Source organism: Orbicella faveolata, unplaced genomic scaffold, assembly GCF_042242905.1.
Source record: "Orbicella faveolata isolate gen_17 unplaced genomic scaffold, um_ofav_v1 contig_36, whole genome shotgun sequence".
Classification (NCBI taxonomy): Eukaryota; Metazoa; Cnidaria; class Anthozoa; order Scleractinia; family Merulinidae; genus Orbicella; species Orbicella faveolata.
In genome coordinates, this window is record NW_028301565.1 from 15,770,588 (window position 1) to 15,790,019 (window position 19,432).

The 19,432-nt window shown below is 37.6% G+C and overlaps 1 protein-coding gene and 1 pseudogene across 2 annotated transcripts; one reads left to right on the forward strand and one right to left on the reverse strand.

Moving 5' to 3' along the window:
• Positions 1-105: 105 nt before the first annotated feature.
• On the reverse strand, positions 106-17,437 carry LOC110055927 (rab-like protein 6). 2 transcript variants are annotated; one of them, XM_020762360.2, is made up of 20 exons: positions 17,145-17,437; positions 15,139-15,245; positions 13,442-13,469; positions 12,586-12,633; positions 12,048-12,103; positions 9,935-10,029; positions 9,475-9,538; positions 9,025-9,101; positions 8,501-8,606; positions 7,919-7,966; positions 7,385-7,440; positions 6,483-6,568; positions 5,878-5,979; positions 4,681-4,870; positions 3,885-4,299; positions 3,201-3,244; positions 2,985-3,085; positions 2,354-2,407; positions 1,990-2,027; positions 106-1,772 (listed from the first exon to the last, which is right to left on the reverse strand). In XM_020762360.2, exons 1-20 carry the CDS (start codon positions 17,269-17,271, stop codon positions 1,527-1,529), a joined length of 2,088 nt encoding a protein of 695 aa, XP_020618019.2. In that variant the 5' UTR covers positions 17,272-17,437; the 3' UTR covers positions 106-1,526. The 2 variants fall into 2 exon arrangements, with proteins under 2 accessions (XP_020618019.2, XP_020618017.2); XM_020762358.2 differs by having other exon boundaries at positions 6,438-6,568.
• LOC149102407 (uncharacterized) lies at positions 17,420-19,411 on the forward strand (annotated as a pseudogene).
• Positions 19,412-19,432: the final 21 nt, after the last annotated feature.

Here is a 19,432-nt window from a genome sequence, read left to right on the forward strand (position 1 = left end):
ACTCTCCAATCAATTTGCGAACCTTACTCACCATAAGTTTCTGATTCAGGTTAATAGTATGGCACCCTGCTGACGAGAACAAACAAATAAACATAGAAGAGTCTGTTTAGAGGTTAACGGAAATGTAATTGTCTGTTTTATTTGCAGAAAATTATTTGTTTGTACAACTTCTGATCAGTCTGACATTACTCTCACTGCCAGTTGGCACTGATATACATCTGGCAGAAACTTGTCGAACAATGAAAGCTATTCAGAATCTGCCAACCCACAACCCCTTCAGCCTTGCATGATCAGCATTAAATTTCCCCTCAAAATATCACCAGAATTCAGGCAACCTGACCATGAGAATTTCTCATCTCCATCTCTTCCATGAGTTACATGAAACATTTGTTAACAGTTGAACCTCCACCTTTCTTTAATGGTACCTCTCTACAACAGGCCAGGGGTTTTTCGTCCCAACCGTCTACCAATTTACACACTTTCTCTTCTCAAAACCTTAAAGCAGCCATTTATATTCAACGGAGCTCAGTTGCGATATTTTTAGCTGTGTTGGCCACGTACAAAATTACCTTTAAATTGAAGGGAAACCTAAAATAATAGTTTACTAAGACAGAAAAGCACCAAAGAGATAATAATAAACCATAAAACTCCAAGGATGGTTAAAGACGGAGAAGATTAACGAGGATTACAAATGACCAACTTAAATTATTTCTTTTCAACTGAGAGGCACAAATCGTGACGTAGCTCCTTTAATCTGTCTTTAGAATGGCCGCTGTAGAAGGGTTAAACGTACTTTCTGCAGTTAGCTTCTACTAACCAACAGTTCAATAGGAAAGTGTTTTCAACTACGCATCACTTAATAGCTTGTAAACACGACTACATTTAAACTTCGGTAAGGAGAGGCGTTGTGAGGCGATTTGGATACCAGTTACATGTAGCTACGAAGAAGAGTATCAGACGAGTGTAAATGAATTATTAACGCAACAGATTCATTTAAGATACTACATATGAAAGGCTCACCAAAACAAAGACGGATAGCTTGGGCCCAAAACTAAATCGAGGAGAGAAACAAATAGCTTATGAAAACTGGGGAGTTAGATACAGAAAACCTAAAATAACTGTTTGGACGACAAACTTATAAAATGTCACTTGCATCAAAAAATGTAAACGGATACTACACTCTAGTAATATTTCGAAAGCTTCAGACGCTTGCAGTCTTTATATGACTTCCGCCGGAAGTAATCTTGTTTTCCCAATTTATAATAGTACCAATAATAGAATCCCATGATTTCCATCGCATATTTAAGCATATTGATTAAGATTCAGTCTGTCAATGAAGTTTTATCACCCGCTTGATAAAGACCCTCCTTCCAACTGACGTGCACAACAAAAACCCGGACGCCTTTCTCTGCCCATGTCCAAAACGTTCTACCTTGGCTTGTAGAAACTTTCACATCCTTAGAAACACTGACAGGACGGCTGTCACGTGAGAATTATGAAATTTAGATGTCACGCAAGGCCTTCTGTCAAAGCTTTTCATATGTCACGCCATCTTGGACACCCTCTTCGCTTTTCGCTCTACTGTGTTTGCTACGGTGCTTCTTTTTGTTTTCGCCTTCTTCGTCCCGACGTCTTCTCCCGTCCTTTCCTTCCTCGCCTTCTCTATGTCGTGATTTTCGCCTCTCTTTGTCCTTTCTTTCGCTATCTTCCCCTTTTTCACCTTTATCCCTGTGCTTTTGTTGCTTGTGTTTATTTTTTGATTTCTCGCCACTCTGTAAACACAGCAAAAACCCTATTTAGAGAGACTTTCCAACATGGTGGAAATTTTGGTGAAAATTTAAGACTACAAGCGTTCCCTATTCGCTTCTCACGAGACGCTCATTACAGGAAAAGGGAGGTTAAGAAACAAAGACTGTAAGAACATTGCCTCAAAACCTTATGTGAAGAGGCATAACTGAAGTGGCTTAATATACTAAAACGTAATTATACCTTGTGCTCTTTCTTCTTACGGCTTTTGCTTTCTTCATCTGCACAAAAATGGAGAGACCATTAAATCTCTTAAATTTTAAATATCAGATAAAACCTAAATACCTTATTTTTCCAAAGACAATTCAGTCTCTCCAGAAGATCCCAAGAAACTGGAGAACACACTAATTCTAAGGTATTTCCGAGTCCGTCAACATTTAAGTTTTCCACACATTTCTTATATAATTAAGCACTTACTGAGAAAACACAAACTCCTTTGGCTGTCAGCCTCGTTGTTATCATGGTCTAACGCCACACAAAATATTTGATGAGAAAATCAACAGTGATCGTTGTAACGGTTACACCATTAGTATTTCTTTTCACTTACTTGTATCACCTTTGTCGTCTCCATCCAAACTCATGTCTATTAAAGAACTAGACGCTGAAAAAGAACAGATTCAGAGCAATGTTATTTGGGAGAGATGATTCTACGCAGGTACTAATGCGATAGCAAATTAAGATCATTAACGAAGTCGCTGATTGGTTGATTATAGTCGTTTGACCGAGTTTTCGTCCGATTTTCATCATCCGCGCCCTAGTTCCAAAAAATTCAAACCACAATTACTAGATTTTGCTTTAGGTATCTAGGAACATTTTTCAAGATCTTGAAAAAGATCTAAGAAAAACTGTAAATAGTTAACTATTCAAAGCCGTCCCTTTCACGTTCGTATAACATTTGGAGAAAAATGGCGACTGCCTTCAAAGAGGCGTAAATTTGACAAAAAAAAATGGTGAGTTGGGTGAGGGAGGAAAACTAAAATCCAAAGACGCGGCCTTCAAAATGGAAGAAGTGAGCGTGAAAGGGAGTCGCAAGCGATGAAGATTTAGGCTAGGGAACAGAAGACTTACAAGTTGGGGTTCCTTTAAAGGTTGATAAGGAGGAAAATAACCGAGGGATTTAGAAGGTACGACGGAATGAATAGCAGATCATCAATTCCTAGGGAGACCAGAAGACTTACAAGTTTGGGTTCCCTTTCTTTGCGGTTGCATTTGCGAAGCCATGAACTTTTCCCACTCATCTACAGGGATAGCAGGTGTAGATGATTGAGTGTCACTTTTCCTGTTGAAGAAATAGACGCAAAAAAATGCAGGTCAAACCCAGATAAATAAAATTACAAAGTCATTAGATTGCTAAGGGAGTATTAAATGATGAACGTCCTACTTGGTTTACCGACCTTGCCTTATGTTCTTTATGAGCGGCTGATGTGCGAAATGGAATCTGTAGAGTGAATAACAAACACAGTTGTGTTAGATGATATCGCACACAACACTGCAGCTCAGCTGTCAACTTAAAAGGAACGGGTTACTTACATGGAAATCAAAGATTGGAATATTAAGTCCTCTTTTGCATTCTACTTAAGGCTACGATTTTTATTCAAGTTGAGCCGCACATAACAGAACATCCCTTAGTTGATGACGTACTCTACTCTCATCACAAGTTTGCTTGACAATGTATTAATGTTGAACGGACTCACTGTCAACGTCACGTGAGCCGACATGCGCAGAAGCAAGTAGAACGTTGATAATTAGCGCCTTTTGTCTGGAACAATTCTTAACAAAAGGCGCTACTTAGCAGCACTCTAATGGGTCTGCATATGGTACTTATGCTTATACCACATAAGGCTTATGCGCTAGTGAACTTCTTCTCGGACGAGATGTAATGTACATCTTGATTTTGTGTACTTTTCAATAAAACTAACGTTCACGCAGAAAGAAGCCAACCTGATTCAGGCAATGGAACTAATAGACCGCGAACGAATACCAAAACGCATATATGAATAACATTCTTTTGTTACTATAAAGAAGTATCGGGTTACAATTGACTACAGAAATTTAAACCAAATCACACTGAACCGTACCTTAGGATCTGAATCAGGCGAGTTTAACCAATCATCCACATCTTCAGTTCCGAGACCAAGACCATCAACAGCTGGTTCTTCCGTCATTAACGACTTCACTGGCATCTCAAGTTTCAATTCCACAGTTTCACTTCCCTCGTTATGTTTTTCTTTACCTCTGTCTTCCTCCTTTCTTCTCTTCTCTCTTTCTTTTCTCTCTTCCTCTTGGTTCCGTTTGTATTCCTCGTCCTCCTCTTCTTCACTTGAAGTTAACTCAACATTCAGAGCTGCAGATGGTTTCTTTGGTGTTCTTAACTGTTCTTTGCTGTTTGATTCTTCATTTACGTGGTTTGCGATTACAGGAGTAGTGGGTTCGTCCTCGGAGTCTATATCCTCGGCGAATCCTGCCACCATTGGGTTTCTTCCATCACTGTCACTACAGCAACACACAAAGAAATGTTTGAAAAAGTGAGCCCGCACTATCGTGATTACATGTACCAAATTTGGTGCTACTAGTGTCAGTCATGCGCTTTTCTTCATCATGCCAATCCCACGGTTAAAATGCAAAGCGCAAACTTGTAAACGATGAGAAGCGCGAGAAAAATCACTTGCCGTCTTGGGTAAAGATCTGACTGACCGAAAACAACGATGTGTTCAATCTGATTGGTTACGACAAGCTACTCGAGTATTTTTGACTACTGACAGAAACCGTTACGAGCAAAAACAAAGGAAGTAACTGTACATCATGCATTGAATTCCATCTTTATGTCTTAATTTTTCTAGAAATCCAGATTTTGGAAATGTCATCCTGCCTTACCTATCACTATCTTCGCTGACGCTTAGTTCCACTTCAACTGGAGCTGTTTGCTTCTTATCTGCAGGTTTATTCGCTCGTTTTTTGCCGCGTGAGCTTGCTTCCTCGTCTAAAAACCCCGCGTCCAGTTCGTCCTCTGGCACAAACTCGTCAATGTTAGTGGTAGAATGCGACAAACCATTTTGAGGTAGAACTGTATAAATTATCAAAATAAATAAAGTTAATGTCTGATTGTTTGTTTGTTTGTTTGTTTAAATAAGGAATACATGCGCTAAGTGAGCGGACACAGTAAAATAGAGTGGCTTTCAATTGAGTGTCGTAAAACCAAAACCAAACCAATAACTTACCAATTACGTCAGACTACTCAGCCAATCTCAAACCGTAGTAAAACCAAAATCGAAACCAAAGTAATTGCCTGATCACTTTGGACACTCAATTAAAAACCGCTCTATAGGCGAATCTTTGCTGACGTCATTGTTTACATTTTTCCACATTAACATACGACTTTGCGCATAGAAGGCATCAAGCTAGACACGATTTTACTAGAAAAACCTACAGAGCTTGTGAAAATTAGTAAGTGGTGAAATGTTTGGCTCTTTGGGTGTAATATTCGAGGAGAAATTGGCTTTCAAAAACATCAAAATTTCTGTGTAGCAAAAGCTAATGAGCTCATACATTCTTTGTAAAATTTTGAGCTTTCAAACCCTCGTCGCACAAAAAGTATTCAATACACCGCGCTCAAATTCCTTGGGAAAGTTAATCGTGCTGTGCTCTTTCAATATTCAGTATTAATCTCTTTGTAGCTCCATCAGAAACTGTATCGCTTATGGTAATGAGGCAAATATTGTAAACAAAGATATGAAAACTTGGTTACAACATAATTATCAGAATCTCAGCTGGTGGGGATGGGGGTGGGGGGGAGTGGAAGAGTGCAGACAGTGAAGGAAATATGACCTGCTAAACAATAAAACGATTAAATGGACGTCTGGTGTTAATTCTATCGTAGATGAGTATCTACAGTACGTAAACCGTTTGGTAGTCTAGGACAATGTTCGTTAGACCGAAGAGCCACATCTCCAGTGACGAACGCATGCTAAGCATTACCACTGTCTCCATCAAAGTAGAAATCAATTAAAAAAACAAAACAAAACAAATCAAGAAAGACATGGGAGAGTGATATGTGTGTTCGTAAAACTGTACCTTCTTGATTGGCGTCTTGGCCTGTTGCTGAGGGCGTTCTCCGTAATGGTCTCTCTTTACGTGATCTTCCATCGTTCGCGGAACTGCCATTACGAGATTTAGCTACCAAAATCAAAAGACAAAAAGAAGCGATGAATGGTGAGAAGAGTAGTATCAAATACTCTGACAAACGCATTTTGGAAATTTCAGTTCCCCCCGAGTTTCGGCTGTGCGGGATAACCTCAAAACTCGATCATAATTGCGAACATTTTTTCAGATGTATTGGAAAGTAATGGTACACATTGGCCGTTTCACTTGCTGAGAAGTTTGTAAAATCAGGGGAAATTTTAGTGATGCGGTTACTGTAATCACCACGAATTTTGACCTCTATAAGTTGCTAGTACTACTCTAAGCTCAGCCCGACAAAAGCCTATTTATGTACACTGTTGTCTTCCCATCTCATCTTTACCGTGAATATTATAAAAGGGGCCACTTCTTAAATTTCTACCGGCTTCGTGTATTTATAGAAAGGCCATCACCCATTACATTACAGCTGTATGATAATGTTTTAACGTATGCACCTGTGTCAACATCTGAGGGGGTGGTAGATGAAGCATTTTGCTGACCTTCCCCTTCTGCGACGGTGGCCGCGGCAGCAGCAGCTTTCTTGGCTTCGTGATCCCTTCTCCTTTTGTCCAGCAAATTTACAAATCTATGGGTGAAAACACTAACCTTACAAACCAGGCAGGGACGGCAAAGAGAAATTTCAAGTTTTGGGCCCGGAGGAGGGGGAAGGTTAGCCTGCGAACGCAGACGTATTTCCGGCTGTCGCTTGTCTCCGCCGAAAATAGCGTCTGCGAACCCGAGCCAGGAAACGATTTCTGTGACGTAATGACTTTTGTTTCTCCTTGGCCAATGAGATTCTATAATTGAATGAAACTCGAGTGCTCCTCGCAGCGAATACCTCGCGCAGTAGTTCTGGGGTTACTTGAGCTAAACTGTGATTGGCTTAAAATTCCTACGTCACAGAAATCGTTTCCTAGCTCGGGTTCGCAGACGTTATTTTCGGCGGAGACAAGCGACAGCCGGAAATACGTCTGCGTTCGCAGGCTAGGGGAAGGTGAAAACCTCCAAGTCTGTAGATGGACAGTAGAGGGGAGACCTTTCAGGTTTCCCGGTAGTCCACGGGTGCACGCTAGTGAGTCGGACAGCCGGTGCCATTTTGGCGGGAAAACAACTTGGCAGCCGCCTTCGTCATTATTTGTAAATTACAAGTTTAAATGCCGTTAGTGACAAAACAAGGACTGATTTTAAAGCTCTTAAAAAGTAGGTACAACTGTAAGTTTGTGCTTTTACAATAACAAAAAGGTGCATAACCACTGATCCCTAGTAAACTCTACATTATGTGGCTCAAAGAGAGAAACCTTTTTGGGATATAAGAACTTACGCTAGTCTTAACTAGGCATTTTCGTTCAAAACCTAACCAAGTCCTTGGAAGGCTTTTAAATCAATCAGTGGCACAACTCACTTCTCATAGTCTTGTTCTTCTGTTTCCTTGTGGATCTGAAGCTCTTCAAGGGTTGACTACAACAACAGTAACACGGTTGACGTCACATTGGTTACCAAGTAGAGGTAAATGATTGATTATCATGTTAGATAAATGTGTATTTGCTTTTAACTAGCCTTGAATTTGCTAAGGTCTTTTGTACCACGGCGGAGTAAATTTTACGTAGAATTTTGGCGATAGTACTTTATTCGGAGCATGTCGAAACGAAGCATATCATTGTGAAACTACTCATGATAATTTAAACATACTCTCAGGAACACAACTTAGAGTAAAGCGATAAGATTTCGCTTCTGAACCGCATACTATCAATAATTTCGATGGCACCGAAAATGGCTGAGGCTGATTAGGGTCCTGTAGGAAAATTATCTATTACATGTACTATAGATTAGTGTGTCATGTAAATTTACAACTTAAAATAGTTTTTTCATGTAGCTGGATAACACCGTGGCTGATTTTAATAAAGAAAAAATAAACTAATTCACATATAAATTGTACCTCCATGTCTTCTGCATTGACTTGCAACTGCTTTAGAAGAGTTTCTCTCTGTTCAGGCGAAGAAATCATCAAAGCATTAAACAAGGTGGCATTGACAAAGAAAACTGGAAAACAGCTTTGGTATCTTTTTACAAACTTCTGCACACGTTTGTTTGTGCTTGCTCCTACATATAACTGACTATCCAAAACGAAGTGTAAAGTTATCAAGCAATATTATAAGATTACTTTTATACGTGCATTGTATTTAAGAAATACATGTAGAAAACATGTACCGTGTTTCTAATTAATGTAGAAAACATGTACCGTGTTTCTATCGACACAAACACAGAGAACATGTTTTCTAAATTTCTTTTGGAAAATACTGCAATGAAAAAAAAAAGAAAAAAAAAACTTAACTGTTTAATTTGAAATCATAATGTACTAAATACTCTTTGCTCACGCCATCATTTCATCAAGAGCTTGTACTAGTACTGTGTTTCTATCGAGTTTTAGTATAAATCCGCCGCTGCTCACTACTCACTATCTATTCTGTGATAGATAGTGAGCTACTTTCTAAAATTACTGCATGTGCTAGAAACTAACCTGTAATAATAAAAAGGGCAAATTAAGAAACTTGTGAATGTACTTGAGTCCAAAGCCATTTTTCATGGATGTCTCAGCATAGTGTACAGGTGGAGATCTATCAGGTCTGATACAAAAGCCAACTTACATCACAAGAAGAACAACAGTATAATATCGAACAATCTGGCCAAAATGTCTACAGCTGTATGCCTGTAGGTCTGATGTAAAAGCCAACTTACATGTACATCACAAGAACAACAAAAGTACAATATCACACAATGTGACCAAAATGTCTACAGCTGTATGTCTGATTATTACATTTTACGAACACAAAGGTGGGGAGTAACATGGCATTGTAGAAGCTATGTTGAATATATTTACGGGCAACTTATTTCATACATCAAGTTCAATCAAGCTGATATAAACCAAAATTTGAATTAATCTTCTTTAAAGGTATCTAGTTCAGCATTTTTCTTCAAGCAGTACATAAGTGCACAAGTAACGTCATTAATCTCTGTATGATAGAGTGTGTAAGACTGACTTGCCTCTCCAGATGTTGAATGAATGCAACAACTTCATCTTTTGGGACTAACCGATGTTCTCCCATGTCACGATGGTTTGCCTGAGAGAAACAAGGGATGAATATAACATATAATCAATGTCATGTACACTACATTGACACAATAATAAGCACTGAATCACTATTTATTAAATTTTCGTACCAAGAAAGGTATTTTTTCTGATAATAACAGTACGTGCCTATGTTGTAGATTAAACTGGATCTCAGGTCAAAATGATGTCAAACTAGTTTGATTTGTATTAAATCTGGAACAAAGGAACATACAAATCATTTACTAGTTTAAAGTCATTTTGACCGGAAATTCATTTTAAACTACAACATCTATATAGACAATGAAGCAAAAATCTTTGACACTTTTTCCAGCTGAAAAAGTGTTTTAAAAAAAATTCAATTTTTAAAATTTCCATACACTTACCAGGACGAGGACAGGTATATGAGGTGGTACTTTTGGCAACTCTCTTTCAATGTATTTAAATGTCCTACCAACAAATTCAAAAACTTTATTCGCTTAATCATGGCCTGGGATATTAAATTCAAATTTGGTAGCCTTATTAAAGGCTATCACTTTGCAGTTATTGACAAAATAATCACTCAATTATCAACATAAGATATTACATTTTAAATTTGTCATTGTTTTGCTCTTTGCTTCTAATCTATAGATATGTATAATCTTAAAGTTACCACCTATCACAACTATTGTACATGTACAGTATCTTGATCTAAAATGGGTTTAGCCTAAATTTTAATCCTGATTTTAAAACAAGGTCCTGAATAATGACAGTGTACAAGCATGGAACTAGCTCTGAGTCCTCGGTGGTTCTTTAAGACTTGGATTTTAGCTATTGTTTGATAATTTTTATTCCAACATCACTAACCATGGTTTCGTGATATCCATAGTCATCAACACACCATGAGCTCCTTTATACACATCTACAAACTCTGCATCTAAAACTGTAGCAGCTTTTTCACCCTGAAATGTTAAACATGGCTTGTTACTGAAGTGTAAGGTACTGCTAAATTTGTTTGGACTCGCAGACATATGGTACAGATATTACATATCATTGAAATTCATAGTGTATACATTCTGTACATGTACATAAATGCAATGTCAACATCAGTGCTCACTGCCACACACTTGCAGCTGAAATCCTATCTTCTACTACAGTGAGTGAGCCCAGCTCACAGAAATTTAGGGCACAAATAATGATAAAGAAAAGAAAATATGACACAGTCGCAGGTACATGTACAAGTAAAAGGATGAGATGAAAAAGATGTTCACCCAGCAAAAAGGCCTGTCATTGTTAAAAAACAGTGTAGCATGCAGTAACTCTGTAAACAAAAACATAGTTCAGAGACATTGCAAGTCAACTCACTTTACATTGTAAAAATAATGTTAAACACGTCATTTTTTTTTGTATTTTATTGTTTTTATTTGTAAGTTGTGCAATGGACAAGCAAAGAGATATTATAATGCTAGTTTTACAATTTTACATTAAAAAGGGATACACACACAAAAAAAAGAAGAAAAAGAAAAAGAAAACACATCAAACACATCATGCTAAAAATCATCTTTTCAATGCCACTTAAGACAGAGGTTTCCGACCCCCAGTAAATGTCCTGCCAAGATACCAGGCTAGTATACTTTAATCATAAAGAAAGTTTTAATAATTATGTGGTGTACATTGAAGAGTTTTTAAATTGCATGAACCAATCAATATAATTAAGCATCTTCAATTAGATGGCTTCTTATGGCTAGCTAGATGCATCCAGAAATTTATTAATATGATAGTTATTGATTTATTGACTGATTGGTTAATTTAGGCAGTGATTCAATGCGAAAAGCCTGTTTGCAGACTAAATGATTCATCGATTGATTGATTTCAAGATTGATTGATTGATTCATGTTTGTTTGACTCAGTTTGTTTAAACAACATTGATATTAAAAATTAATAAGAATCACAGGCTAAAATACAACAACAATGTAGTACAAAAGTTATAGAATGGCAGACAATTGATTAATGGTTAAGTCACATTCAAAGTTAGACCTCTAAGAATTCATCATCAATTGTCAATAGAAAACCACCATCAATGGAGTGCTAAAAGCAAGAGAGTAAAAGAAGACGAAAGTCAGAGAGTTAGAAAGAATACGAGTCATCTTGAACTGTTAAAGGGCTGTATGCTTAACCATTCAGTGTACAGTACCATGCTAATGAGATGCATATCAAGAGAGCCAAGGCAATGATGTCTTGCAACAAATGAGATGAGAGGTGGTAGCTTACATGCACTTTTGAGTGGTACATGTACTCTTGTGCAAAAGAAAGAGAGCAAATCTTCACACAAATCTACAATGTATCAGGACTCATACATGTAGATCTGGAAAAAGCTTCAGCTGTATGTACATGTAAATGTACCACTTAGCACAATGCACACTTTTTTTTTTATCAGTCCAGAACAATCAAGGGTGAGGTACACTAAACGCAAGCCATTTACAATTTTACTAGTATTAAAGTACAGAACTGCGTTAAAGTAAAAGTTACCACCTTGCAAGACAAGAGCCATATCTCACAAAACAATAATATTCTAAATTATCAAGAAACATGATTCTAGTATCAAGCAACAAGACACTTGGACAAGACGAGACCTCGTGATGACATCCAACATACAATAATTATTATTCATACATGAATGAGAGCTCAAACTTCTCTCATTAATAGCTTAAGACTGTGTTTGATAACATTTACTGAGAAGTTTCAAGATTATTCTGTATATCACGTGGTAAATGTAACAAGATGTACAAACTGTACATGTACGTACAGTCATAATTTGCAATATTGTTTCCTACTTAATACCCTTAAACACACTAATCATAAGTGACTCTTCAAACATCAATGGTCTACAAGAATGAAAAAGCAAAAATTACAGCTGTAGCCCGTTACTGGGAGGATTTTCAAAACAATCAACTGAACCATGTGCATGTATTTACTGTACCTCAGCTTTAGTATCATTCTCTAATTTGAGACTATTCTGGGACTTTTTACTCCTCCCTGTATAGAAAAAGTCAGAGGTTAAAAAGGCAGTATTTACATGTAAAATTAGACATTATCATCACCGTCATCATCATCATCATCACCATAATCATCATAGATTGTTTATTTACCTTACAAAAGTATATATTAAATTATTGGAAAGTATCATCGATTTAAACAAGTTCAGGAGACATCCAGAAAGTCATGATGCCACCTCGTTTGTCAATTACATCTTTTTAATTATACATGTAAGCTATGTATGTGTGGCTAGGCCAATTCAGTAATTACTTCTGGGTCATTAAAAATCATCTTTTTCATAAAGCTTAGCAACAGCTTGTTGAACCAGTGATATATTTACATGCAGGTATATGTACCAGTCAGAGTTCCAAATTTTACCTGACATAAAAGTCAATAATTTGCTTAAGATTAATATTATTTATAAAACAGTCTGTGGTACTGACTACCGGTATACTACATGTAACTATACAGTATGCTCTTACCCTTGTCTACCACATCCCAGACTTCTACTTTCACAACATCATCAGTGGCTAGTAAAAAATTCATTAGAGAAAATACCAAAATACACATCTTGCCAGTAATTGATTCATCAAGATCAATCAATCAATTATTAGCACTAGTTACATATATCTACTACAAACACGGACAGTGAGAAAGATCAATAAATTACGACCCTGGATAATTTGATGGCCATGGTAGAAGAGGAAAAGTTGTATGAATTGATCACAAGGTTGATCAGTTTTGTACAAAACCTTTGGGTTGATTAAAGGCAAACTATCTCCTAGTGCATGTATAGACTGAGAGCCTTTGGACTTGCTACAACTTGCTGCAGAAAGTCGGGTATTTTTGTTGTTTCACAAGGTAAGGCCGAGGCAGAGTGTGAGGTTGTCTGATGCTACATGTACTGGCCCAATAGCTTAGTTGCAAAAGGCTTCATATGCACTGTACTTTCTGTAGTGTACATATATGCACAAAACATGTTATCAGATAGACAACCATGTCCCTATGTACTGTAACATCTATTTCTAACTGTCCTGTAGTTAATAATTATAACTGTGTTGAAATTTAGTACATAGGTGTATACATTATAACTAGCAGCTACGCAACTAAACAAATGCACAAAGCAACTAACAAAACTCAAAACAAAGCAAGTAATGTTTGGCATTAGATATGGATCTAATAAACAGAGAACCTCTCAGCTGATGACCACAGGTTTGAGCACTAATGAAGGTTTAAATTTTATTTTATCAAAATTATAAAATCCAGCTCAAATGTTCAAATACAACTTAATAGCTACATGTACTTACAAAATTATACAAAGCACTGTCAGTTACTCACTTCTATAATTCCAGTGTATACTTGCAACCTAGGGAACGGAAAACAGGCAGTTCTTTCACTAAAGAATTACATTGTAAATTGCATCACTAGAGACGCATGACTGTGCATGTGGCTTAAATTCTACTTGATTCAAGAAGGTTTTCAATCGGTAATGTGGTGGAGGCACCATTGTGCAGCTAAGCGTGCTGGACTACAGTCTACTGATTGACTGGTCTGAGATTGAGCCATGACTGGGTAAGACGTTATACTCTCACAGTGTAAATGTACACAACTGTAAATGTGTCCTGGCAAATGGGTCCTGGCAAATCAAATACTGAGGATAACCCTGCTATGGACTAGTATCCCATCCAAGGGAGAGTACAAATATGTCTGGTTGTTTCATTCTTTAAAAGGAGACCACAACTACAGTACCGCTCAGGTACAGGCATGATAGGCCCTTGTCTCAAATACTGACTTGTCTGCTGTGTGTTGATGCACAGTGCATACACCTGAAAAGTTCAGTGCACATGTACAGCGTATATTTAACACAATAAATGTAAAAATTACACTTGTAAACTCTAAGCTAACATGCTTTTCCAAAACTCTTCATTTCCTGTTAGCAATCAACATCTCATATTTTGATCCACTTTCTGCCTGGTTTCCCACACTACATACATGTACATGTATAATTATGTACCCTTCATAAACCCATTTATCTCCTTCACCCTCTTAGTTAGAAACATTTTGTAAAACAAAAAAGAGGTCTCACTGTCACATATCACTCAAAAATTATGAAAATATTTCAAACTCAGGTAGAAACTACATCAGGGTTCATATGGGTCACGGAAAACCTGGAAATTCATAGAATTTACTATAAATTTCCAGGCCAGGAAAGTCTTAGAATTTAAGTGCACGTCATGGAAAGACATGGAAAAGCAATATGCTTTCTGAAAATAAAAAGGCAAAAAGACAGAAGATTGAAAAAATCAACAGATGAGTCTGAAACAGGCTTTAATTTCAGTACAAATAGTCACAAGGACACATTTTATCCATTATAACGCTGGAAAATATGTTACATAAATGATTGTTTTGATACTACTGTGAGAATAGCTACTTAACTTTGGTCATGGAAAACTCAGAAAGGTCTTGGAAAGACATGGAAATTTGAAAGCTTAAAAGAGTATGAACCCTGTTCATGTACATGTAAATTGTTCTCTGTCACTACTGCACTTACTAGTACATGACTTGTACAATAGGAGTGATTGTAATAGAATTCATAAGTCACTTTATTGTGGGTATACTGTAGATGTACATGTAGTAGCAAAAAAGCACCAAAAAATAGAAACAATTAGATTATAAGCCAAGATTTCTATCGCATGATAGTTGGTCAATGAGGGCGCAGCCTGAGTCAACTATCACGCATAGAAATCGAGAGCAATTAATCTAATTGCTTTAGTATAAATCTACTAGTCATTTAAAACTTTATCTAAATCCTCTACACAGACACTTCGAAAATGCAAAGAAGCAGCCACCAGTTTGTTGACTAGCGCTCACTGCTATGCTACAGAACTGTACTCACTATCTACAACAGAATAGATAGTGAGCAGTGTAGCCAATCAGAGAACACCATTCGTGATAGAATGCTAGTAGATTTATACTAATAATAATTAGTTTCCTCTTGTGAGTATACTGACAGAAATTAATTCAACACATAATACCTGAATTTCATTTGTTGGAATATATTGTTCATTGAATGATTTTCCTTGCAATCTTTGAAACAGGCAGGTTTTTCCAGTATTTCTATCTCCTTTGATCACTATTTTCACTAAAAAATAAAATAAAAACAGAAGTCTTCATTATTACAGTCAAATACTTAGACGCAAAATGAAGATGTGACCATCGCAGTTGTAAGTTCTGCCATTTATTAAGCAAATGCAAATTGAGCCAAAATATACTTTGTTGTTTCACTTGATTCAGTCTTTAATGAATTCACCAATTTATGGAAACTGATTTCGTTTATAAATTATTTTAAACTTCCTCCCTTATCAAAATATGAAAAGATCTAATCCAGCACTAATAATTTTTTTATTTGAATTAGCAATGCCCTGTTTGTCTCATCAGGCAAGTGACAACATGAAAGGCTTGCCTATGAATTTGCATACAAAGGTATCAGTTAATGACCATCAACAACGCAACATTTTCCCTCACAACAAGCTTTGTTAACACCCTCCGAACTGCCTGGCCTCTAAATATGAGGGGATTGAGAAATTTAACAGCATAAAAATATGAAGAGCACGCTATACATGCAAGTGGTTCTTCATATTCACAACCATTAACTACAGCTGTATAACAATATTGGAGAAGTCCTGCCAAATCTGCCTGTCACATGATGCCACCCTTGTAATTGTATGCGCAAGATGAGTTCAGAACATTTACAATGTAAATTTAGGAACACAAGTTTAAAATAAAGAAAAGAAAGGTTTTGTCATCTAGGACAAGCAGATTTTCCTGCCAGGTAGGTAACTTTCATTGTCACTTGCCTCATGAGTGCAGACCCAAGCAAGTTATCTACCAGCTAAATAAAAAAAAGTAAACTACAGAGTTGCATGGGGCAAGTAAAAGTTGAGAGCTGCTTGTCTGAAGAGCAAGCTGGAATTCAAGGTTTTTTTCCCCCCCAAGCCCTGGTTGGACTTTACATGTCATAATATGTTATGGCTGTGAACCAGTCCCTTAGTCATTCCCGTGACATGAAATGTACAGGTAGAGATGCACATGTGTATTCTACGTCCAGGTTAATCTGCAGTACATGCTACATGGTGTATCAGCCTGATTTGACTCACATTTGCTAAGATGTTTGGGCAGAAAAAAATCGACCATGACTCTTAAAAACTCTATTGCATTCCGACAAACTTGACAAATCAGACTGATTTTTATGCACATGTTTCAAATAACCCACACAAAAGAATTGGAACAATTGGGCCAGCAGATTCTTAAAAAAAATGTTGCACTGCATGCACATTACTCAAAATTGACATATTGCAGCCTGTAAATTGGTTTGCTGGAAAATGACAACTACTCATGCCAACAAATCACACCTGTAAACTAGCTTATACCCTTCCCCAAGGAGTGTCCAAGGTACATTTTGTTGAAGTTGTACCAGATGGGCTTCAAAAGTGTGATCATCAAGATGCATGTATTGCTAGGCAAAAGCAAGCATGTCAATGAACTTCACCCGGTTTTGAGATGTACAATGAAGGGTGTAAGGGTTGGACTGTCCCACAAGCACTATCCAGATTTATGATGATTTTAGAGATGACATCTAGGTGATCAACCCAGCAAAAAAGCTTTATGTAGCACCAAGAGTGAAAATATATCTATAAACTTATACTTAAACATAAAGAGAAAGTTGTTTATAATATTAACCATTTTGTATGGGAGGCATTTTTAGCAATAGTAAATTAATAATGATGCCAGAAAAATATGATGAATTTAAAATCTTCTTGAACAAGCACAAGTTGAATCTGTTATATGTGGCTGTCTTGGCCAAGGATTGAGCTCAATTAAAATTTCAATCACTTGTAACTTGCGCGTGCCCGAGAGATCAACTTCTATAAAAGTCAGCAGAAACTTTTATACTTGAAGCTCACTGTACGATTTGATCTAATTAACTAACAACATACACATCATGGGGTATTCCAATTACTATAAATTAAAAATAACTTACTATTATACTGAATGCCTCGAGCAAACTTTCTTTGTAACGCCTGGCCCATCGCCCGTACTCCCATGGGAGTACTGAGCTTCGAATCTTCATTTCCTCCCTTAGCCCACTTTTTAATCGCGGACAACATTTCCAACCAGTGCGCTAGGAAAAGCTTGTTATACAAATTAGAATCCACTAAAAACAGCAATCCACGCTTTGTGATGAAGGTAAAACATTTCTAGAAGAGAACCTAGAAGATGCTCAAAAATGGCATCGCCGTCAATTTCGTGGTAAAGATGGCGGGAGGCTCGGTTACCCAGCCAAAACATCAATGAACGTTTACTGAGGATCATGGGACATTGCTGTCACACAACACTTCAGTGGCATGATAGCAAATGGACTGCCCTGATAGATCCTGATACTTCGAACACTATTTAAAGTGCTTTGCATCTCCGAAGACGTCAATGATTCATTGCTGTTACGTTTTGTTGTGATATGATGCGAGTCGCAAATTGTGTCAAATTTTGTTCGTGGCTTTTTAGAGAGAATCCGCAGACCACTTTGACAATGTTATGACGAATAACGGGACGGACGCATGAAAAAGTGACGTCAATTTGTTTTTTTACGATAACAAATTGTCAAATTGTCTGCCCTCACTCGTTGACGCATCGCATAAATTAAAAATTCATGTGTCTGTCCGCATATTGACAACGAAAATTAGCCAATGAGCGCGCGAGAATTTCTGCAGTTATCGTAAAATTCGTGTGTTGTGAAACGTGAAATCTTATGTTTACTGTCTATTAGTTGTCCATGAAGCCGGTTTGGCCTTTACTGCATTGACCACACCTGACAAAACAAACGGTCTGAGTTGTCTACAATCAGCCTGCATTAAAGGAGACATCAAGACGGTCAAGCCAATTTTGGACTGCAGCCCGGACAGACTTGACAGTGCTATAGCTTTGAGTGTGAAGATTGCTCCCAAAGCATCTCATTTCGGAAACAAATCTATTTTGACTGCCTTGAGGCAGCAAGATTCTGCAAAGTGTGGTCAGATACGAGGAATAGTTGAGACTATTCTGAGCTATTCTAAGTCTCAGTCTCTTCTGCACCTAGCCGCGAAAAAAGGACCCCCTAGAGCATCTTCACAGGTTACTTGATTGTGGTGAGCAGTGGCGGATCTAGGGAAGGGGCTCGGGGGGGGGGGGCCGTCCCCCCCTATATTTTGGGTTAAAAAAATAGCAGAAGGAAGAAAAGCCGGCAGACCAACCCCCACCTCCCTTAGCTCAAGGTCTGGATCTACCACTGGTGAGTGCGCTAATTCTGCGTCACCAGACTCAGAAGATAGTAGAAACTCCGCTGATGTTGGCGACGAGGTTTAATAAAGAATAGTGTAGTAGAATTTCTAGTTGAAAGTGGTGCATCTCTTGAGAGTCGAGATGAGAACGGTTTCACTCCATTTCACCTTGCTGTAAGGGCTGGAAAGGTAAGAAATGTACTTCGCTTAATATAATATAGAGCTTGAAGCTAATGTACTGAACATCAGTTACAACGAAGTATCAGCTATACATATGGCTGCAGAAAATGGTCACGTAGATGTCATCAGCCTTCCACTAGAGCTCAGTCCTGATGTAAAGAAAGTGGCTGCAATTGGGTCGCCTCTACATTTTTTTTTTTTTTTTTTTGTATTTTATTGATATTTAAATAAGTTTACAAATAAGAGTGACAATAAAAATTTGATTCAATTGTTATTGTCGCCTCTACATTATGCTGCCTAAGGAAACCACACAAATGCAGTGAAATTTCTTCTTGAAAAAGGTAGCAATCTATTTCGGAGAACATCTAATTACGAGGATCAAACAGTTCTCCATTTGGCTTCTAGCCTGGATTTGGTCAGTTTTCTTATTGAGCATGGTGCTGGCATCCACGCAAGAGACTATTGGAATCAGACACCGTTACATTCTGCCGCTAAGAATGGTCAGACTGACTCGACGATCAATTATTTATTAGACCAGGGTGCTAGCGCAAACGCAGGTGCCTATTCCGATTACAATCAAGGTTACTGGGCTGCTGCTGTCAAGCTATTGATCGAAAGAGGAACCAATTTTCAGTACACCCCGGGGGAAAATGTTTCCTAGTCTCTCGATGACCATTAAATGAGTTTAGCTTCCGAACATGGCTTTACAGATATACTACAATTTCTCCTCGACAGAGGTATACCTGTGGATGTAATAAATGAAGATGGCGAAACAGCCTTGATTGACGCTGCAAGAGCTGAACAATTAATGTAAAACAAATTCCAAATTCCACCT

Bases quoted from the DNA above. Each gene is read 5' to 3' on its own strand.
- LOC110055927 (XM_020762358.2), bottom strand. From the start codon at position 17,271: ATGTTGTCCGCGATTAAAAAGTGGGCTAAGGGAGGAAATGAAGATTCG. The intron at 7,967-8,500 runs GTTAGTTTCTAG...TCGCCTGAACAG, and splicing joins TGCCCTTTTTATTATTACAG to AGAGAAACTCTTCTAAAGCA. The intron at 7,441-7,918 runs GTACAATTTATA...CTGTTGTTGTAG, and splicing joins TCAATGCAGAAGACATGGAG to TCAACCCTTGAAGAGCTTCA.